The 6,441-nt window shown below is 51.8% G+C and overlaps 1 protein-coding gene across 1 annotated transcript; it reads left to right on the top strand.

Moving 5' to 3' along the window:
- Window positions 1-2,293: 2,293 nt before the first annotated feature.
- Window positions 2,294-6,230, top strand: LOC111534857 (relA-associated inhibitor-like). Its single transcript, XM_026450822.1, has 4 exons — window positions 2,294-2,556; window positions 2,648-2,781; window positions 2,881-3,047; window positions 5,652-6,230. The coding sequence occupies exons 1-4, from the start codon at window positions 2,428-2,430 to the stop codon at window positions 5,927-5,929; spliced, it is 708 nt and encodes a 235-aa protein (XP_026306607.1). The 5' UTR covers window positions 2,294-2,427; the 3' UTR covers window positions 5,930-6,230.
- The last annotated feature ends 211 nt before the right edge of the window (window positions 6,231-6,441 follow it).

Genomic DNA, 6,441 nt, shown 5'->3' with positions numbered 1-6,441 from the left:
AAAAAAAAAAAAAAAAAAAAAAAAAGTTAGTATCATGGACTGATTATTACCGATTCTTGAAGTCACCAAATCTGACAATTAAAGATGCTCATATTTTGAATTATAAAATCACAAATTCATGCACTGATGTGTTGTAATAGAGGGTTATTATTATTATTATTATTGAGACAGAGTCTCAGTCTGTTGCCCAGGCTGGAGTGCAGTGGCAAGATCATGGCTCACTGCGGCCTCCACCTACTGGACTCGACCGATCCTCATGCCTCAGCCTCCCCCGTGGCTGGGACTACAGGCAAGCTCCACCACTCCCGGATAATGTTTACCATTTTTTGTAGAGACAGTTCTCACTATGTTGTCCAGGCTGGTCTCAAACCAGGCATGAGCCACTGTGCCCAGCTGAGATTTGTATTTTAAATTAACACTTTCCACTATAAAGAAATACACCAACACCATAGAGAGCTTGGGGAAAATAAATAAAAATAGAAGGAGGACAAAATCACACCACCACAGAGAACCATCATTAACATTTTGAATATTTCCTTCTAGTCTTTTTTTTTTTTTTTTTTTTTTTTTTTGAGATGGAGTCTCACTCTGTCACCCAGGCTGGAGTGCAGTAGCGCCATCTCAGCTCACTATAACTCTGCCTCCTGGGTTCAAGTGATTCTCGTGCCACGGCCTCCTGAGTAGCTGGGATTACAGGCGTGCACCACCATGCCCAGCTAATTTTTGTATTTTTAGTAGAGACGGGGTTTCACCATGTTGGCTGGGCTGGTCTTGAACTCCTGCCTGACCTCAGGTGATCCACTCTCCTCAGCCTCCCAAAGTACTGGGATTACACACATGAGCCACCACACCCAGGCATTTCCTTCTAGTCTTTTAAAATGAAATTCTAGGCCAGGCATGGTGGCTCACACCTGTAATCCCAGCACCTTGGGAGGCCGAGGTGGGTGGATCACGAGGTCAGGAGATCAAGACTGTGCTGGTTAACACGGTGAAACCCCGTCTCTACTAAAAATACAAAATAGCCAGGTGTGGTGGTGGGCACCTGTAGTCCCAGCTACTTGGGAGGCTGAGGCAGGAGAATGGCATGAACCTGGGAGGCGGAGCTTGCTGTGAACCAAGATCGCGCCACTGCACTCCAGCCTGGGCGACAGAGTGAGACTCTGTCTCCAAAAAAATAAAAATAAAATTCTAATTGAAAAATATTAAAGTTCTCAATCATAGAATCTTGGGATTGCAAAGTTCTGGCCTCTCAGCTATTTGAAATAGCACAACCTAGCATTTCTGCAATCACAACATATTGGAAAACTTGAAATAACTGAGCATCTGGGAATTTTGGTTTCCATGGCTGTTGGGATCTCTGAATTCCAGAATCTTAAAATCACTGACAGCAAAGACCAGAATCACAAATGCCATGCACTCACACACTTGGAACAAATAAATGCATTTTTTTTCTTTTGAGACTGGGTCTCACTGTGTTGTCCAGGCTAGAGTGCAGTGGCATGATCATGACTCACTGCAGCCTCCATCTCTTCCATTCAAACAATCCTCCTGCCTCAGCCTCCCAAGTAGCTGGGACCATGGGGGTGTGCTCGCCGAGCCCAGAATAAAGGAATCTTATAGGAAGAAAATTAAAAATAAGAAAGCACATGAGGCCAGGCACAGTGGCTCAGACCTGTAATCCTAGCACTTTCAGGTGGATCACCTGAAGTCAGGAGTTCCAGACCAGCCTGCACTACATGGCGAAACCCTGTCTCTACTAAAAATATGAAAATTAGCTGGGCGTGGTGGCCCATGCCTGTAATCCCAGCTACTTAGGAGGCTGAGGCAGGAGAATCGCTTGAACCTGGGGGGAGGAGGTTGCAGTGAGCTGAGATCACACCACTGCACTGCACCTCAGCCTGAGGACAGTGCGAGACTGGTATCAAAAAAAAAAAAAGAAAAGAAAAAAGAAAAAGAAAGCACAAAGAATAATAAAATACTCAAATTCCAAACATCTGGAATGAACACACCTGGTAAGATTTTGTCATGTGTGCCTCTTTGCATTCATTAACAAAAGAAATGTGAGACTGTGTGTGAACTGAATAACTGGCTTCCACAATCATTGTTTTGAACTGATAGAATTACTTTGCCACCAATCCCATGGCCCCCAGCTTTCTCTCACGTTTCAAGGCCCAAGATTCTCGAATCACGGGATTCCCTGTCTATGGCAGGGAACTGGAGGCTCTAGGAGGTGCTGGAAGGCACCCCAGCACCACCCCCCCCCCCACCCCCCCCCCGCCCCCCCCCCCCCCCCCCCCCAGGGAATCCCAGTCCTACCCCTGTCTAGATGGATGCCACAGGTCCCTGGACCTCTGTTTCCTACTCTGGGTCGTGGATATACTAACAATCCCTCCAAGTCGCTAACCTCTGCGCCCTGTCCCCCAGGAGATGCGCTCCGTGCTGCGGAAGGCCGGCTCCCCGCGCAAGGCTCGCCGCGCGCGCCTCAACCCTCTGGTGCTCCTCCTGGACGCGGCGCTGACCGGGGAGCTGGAGGTGGTGCAGCAGGCGGTGAAGGAGGTGAGCGCTGCTGAGCGGGAGGTGGGCGCGGCGGGGGCGGCGCAGATGCCAACCGCGGGACTGAGCCTTTCCTCTCCCCCGGTGCACTCAGATGAACGACCCGAGCCAGCCCAACGAGGAGGGCATCACTGCCCTGCACAACGCCATCTGCGGCGCCAACTACTCCATCGTGGACTTCCTCATCACCGCGGGCGCCAATGTCAACTCCCCCGACAGCCACGGCTGGTGAGCCCCGACCCGCGCGGTGGGCTGGGTCCCCTGTGGGCGGCCGCGCAGCCTCTCATGCATCGCTCCCTGCAACCCCCCACCCCCACCCACGCCTAGGACACCGTTGCACTGCGCGGCGTCGTGCAATGACACAGTCATCTGCATGGCGCTGGTGCAGCATGGCGCTGCAATCTTCGCCACCACGCTCAGCGACGGCGCCACTGCCTTCGAGAAGTGCGACCCTTACCGCGAGGGTTATGCTGACTGCGCCACCTACCTGGCAGGTGCGAGGCAGGGCTGCTGGCGCCTGGGTACCGGCGGGTGCGCAGGAGCGGGGAGGGGCGCAACTACCCCCTATTAGGGAGAGGAGGGTGTGTGGGCTGTACCAACCACTTGGCAGGATTGCGGAGGAGGAGGAGGAGGGATGGACCGCCTGCGGGGGTGGGCGACTGTGCCCTCCTAAGGGAAAAGGGGACTTGGAGGCTGTGCTATGCGAGCGAGCTGGACACCTTTGGGGAGGAGACTGGCTGTGAAGATTGGTCTGTTCACCTTTCCCATCTTCAGGGGTGAGGAGCTGAACGTTTCAACCCTGCCATCCACCTGGCATAGGGCTCTGGGCAGGTGGGCTCTGCCACTTGTGGGAGAGGCATTGCCACACTCCTGGCAGGTGAGCAGGCTGCAGCTGCCGGAAAGGGGCTTTAGGAAGACACAAGGCTGTACCCTATCTCTCCAGGGGGCAGGCTGCATCACCTGGTTCCCCGACGGGTGGGGCGAAGTAGGCTGTGCCATAGGGATTGTGCACAGGGTCATTTCACACCTGGAGGAGCCAGTTGTGTCTCGGTGTGGGTGAGGAACTTCATGGAGAGTTGGAGTGAGGCAGGTCCTAGGACTTATGGGTGAGACAGAGGATTATATATTTGAAAGTTGAGCCTGGTCGGGCTACAGGACTTGTAGAGACCCCCTGTCTCTACAAAATATTTATTTATTAATTATTATTATTATTTTTTAGACTGAGTCTCACTCTGTCACCCAGGCTGGAGTGCAGTAGCTCAATCTCGGCTCACTGCAACCTCCACCTCCTGGATACAAGCAATTCTTCTGCCTCAGCCTCTCGAGTAGCTGGGACTACAGGTGCTCACCACCATGCCCAACTCATTTTTTGTATTTTTAGTACAGATGGGGTTTTGCCACGTTGCCCAGGCTGGTCCCGAAATCTTGAGCTCAGGCAATCTGCCCGCCTTCGCCTCCCAAAGTGCTAAGATTCAGGTGTGAGCCATCACACCTGATCTCTACAAAATATTTTATTTTTATTTATTTATTTATTTATTTATTTATTTATTTATTTATTGAGACAGAGTCTTGCTCTATCACCCAAGCTAGAGTGCAATGGCGCCATAGCTCACTGCAACCTCTGCCTCCTGGGTGAAAGCAATTCTCCTGCCTCAGGCTCCTCGGTAACTGGGATTACAGGCACGTGCCACCACATCCTGCTAACTTTTTTGCATTTTTATTTGTTTTGTATTTGTAGTAGAGATGGGGTTTTGCCGTGTTGGCCAGGTTGGTCTCGAACCCCTGACCTCAGGTGATCCACCCGCCTTGGCCTCCCAAAGTGCTGTGATTATAGATGTGAGCCACTGTGCCCGGCCTACAGAATATTTAATAATAATATAAAGAATCAGGAGGAGGCTGAGGCAGGAGGATTTCTTGAATCTGGAAGTTCGAGGCTGCAGTGAGTTTGATTTCACTGCTGCACTACTGCAGCCTGGGTGGCAGAGTGAGACCTTGTCTCAAAATAAAATAAAATAAAATAAAATAAATAAAAGAAAAAGAAAAAAGAAAGAAAGAAAAGAAAGCCAGGCGCGGTGACTCACGCCTGTAATCCTAGCACTTTGGGGGAGGCTTGAGGCAGGCGGATTGACTGAGCTCAGGATTTCCAAACCAGCCTGGGCAACAGGGTAAAACCCCATCTCTACTAAAAATATTTTTAAAATTAGCCGGGTGTGGCAGCGTGCGCCTGTAGTCCCACCTACTTGAGAGGCTGAGGCCAGAGAATCGCTGGAACCCGGAGGTGGAGGTTGCAGTGAGCCAAAATCGCGCGACTGCACTCCAGCCTGGGCGACACAGCGAAACTCCATCTCCAAAAAGAAAAGAAAAGAAAGAAAGAAGCAGTCCATGAGCCAACTTAAAGGACCCTATCATTCAAGGAAGGTGCGAATTTTCCTTAGAGACTGTGCCATTTAAGCTAAGCGCCAGGATAGGGCAAAAGACTGGACCTCTAGGGTTGACACAGGGATTCAGCAATGTACAAGAAGGAAATGGAGGGCCGGGCCAGGTGGCTCACGCCTGTAATCCCAACACTTTGGGAGGCCGAGGCAGGTGGATCACTTGAGGTCAGGAGTTTGATACCAGCCTGACCAACATGGTGAAACCCCGTCTCTACTAAAGATACAAAAATTGGCCAGGTGTGGTGGCGCACGCCTGTAATCGCAGCTACTTGGAAGGCTGAGGAGGGAGAATCGCTGGAACTCGGGAGGTGGACGTTGCAGTGAGACCGCACCATTGCACTCCTGCCTGGGTGACAAGAGCGAAACTCCATCTAAATAAAAGAAAAAAGAAAAAAAAGGGGGGAAATGGGAGCCTCTGACCCTGCCTCGGGAGTGGGTGGCCCACTGGCATTCCTCCCCCAGTTTCCTCGAATGCTCAAAGATGGCCAGTCCCGGCATCTGACTCCAGCTCCTGTTCCCATCCACAGCCTTGGGCACACGCAAGATTTCAGGTGGTTGCTGGGAGAGGCGCCAAATTCCAGGGCCTGTCCTGGTCCCCACGTGGCCCCTGTTCTTGGACCCCCTGGGCCAGGTTCTCACCTTCCCCTCCGTGGCATGTTTCAGACGTTGAGCAGAGTATGGGGCTGATGAACAGCGGGGCGGTGTACGCTCTCTGGGACTACAGTGCCGAGTTCGGGGACGAGCTGTCCTTCCGCGAGGGCGAGTCGGTCACCGTGCTGCGGAGGGACGGGCCAGAGGAGACCGACTGGTGGTGGGCCGCGCTGCACGGCCAGGAGGGCTACGTGCCGCGGAACTACTTCGGGGTAAGCCCAGGGGGGATGTCATGGGGACGTCCCGACGGCTGGGGAAAAGGGGGATCCCACAGGAAAAAGAAGAGTTGACAGGGACAAACTGTTATATTGGGCGAGGGAGGTCAGAAAATCTCATTATTGTTCATGGAGAGGAGAGGAAGAGTCCATTCTATTTGATAGTAATGTCGGGAATAAGGGTCCCTTATAGTTAGGGGAGTAGACGAGGAAGAGCCCTTTATTTTATTTTTAAACTTCTATTATTTATTTATTTATTTTTAAATGTTGTTTATTTATTTCTGAGAGGGAGTCTTGCTCTGTCGCCCAGGCTGGAGTGCAGTGGCGTGATCTCGGGCCACCTAGAGGGCCTCTAGGGCTGACATGGGGATTCAGCAATGTACGAGAAGGAAATGGAGGGCTGGGCCAGGTGGCTCACACCTGTAATCCCAGCACTTTGGGAGGCTGAGGCGGGCGGATCTCCTGAGGTCAGGAGTTTGAGATCAGCCTGACCAACATGGTGAAACTCCATCTCTACTAAAAATACCAAAAAAAGGCCGGGCGCGGTGGCTCAAGCCTGTAATCCCAGCACTTTGGGAGGCCGAGAC

Source organism: Piliocolobus tephrosceles, unplaced genomic scaffold (assembly GCF_002776525.5).
Source record: "Piliocolobus tephrosceles isolate RC106 unplaced genomic scaffold, ASM277652v3 unscaffolded_25250, whole genome shotgun sequence".
Taxonomy (NCBI): Eukaryota; Metazoa; Chordata; class Mammalia; order Primates; family Cercopithecidae; genus Piliocolobus; species Piliocolobus tephrosceles.
The sequence above is the reverse complement of the archived record's forward strand: the minus strand, read 5'-3'. Positions and strand labels throughout refer to the sequence as shown.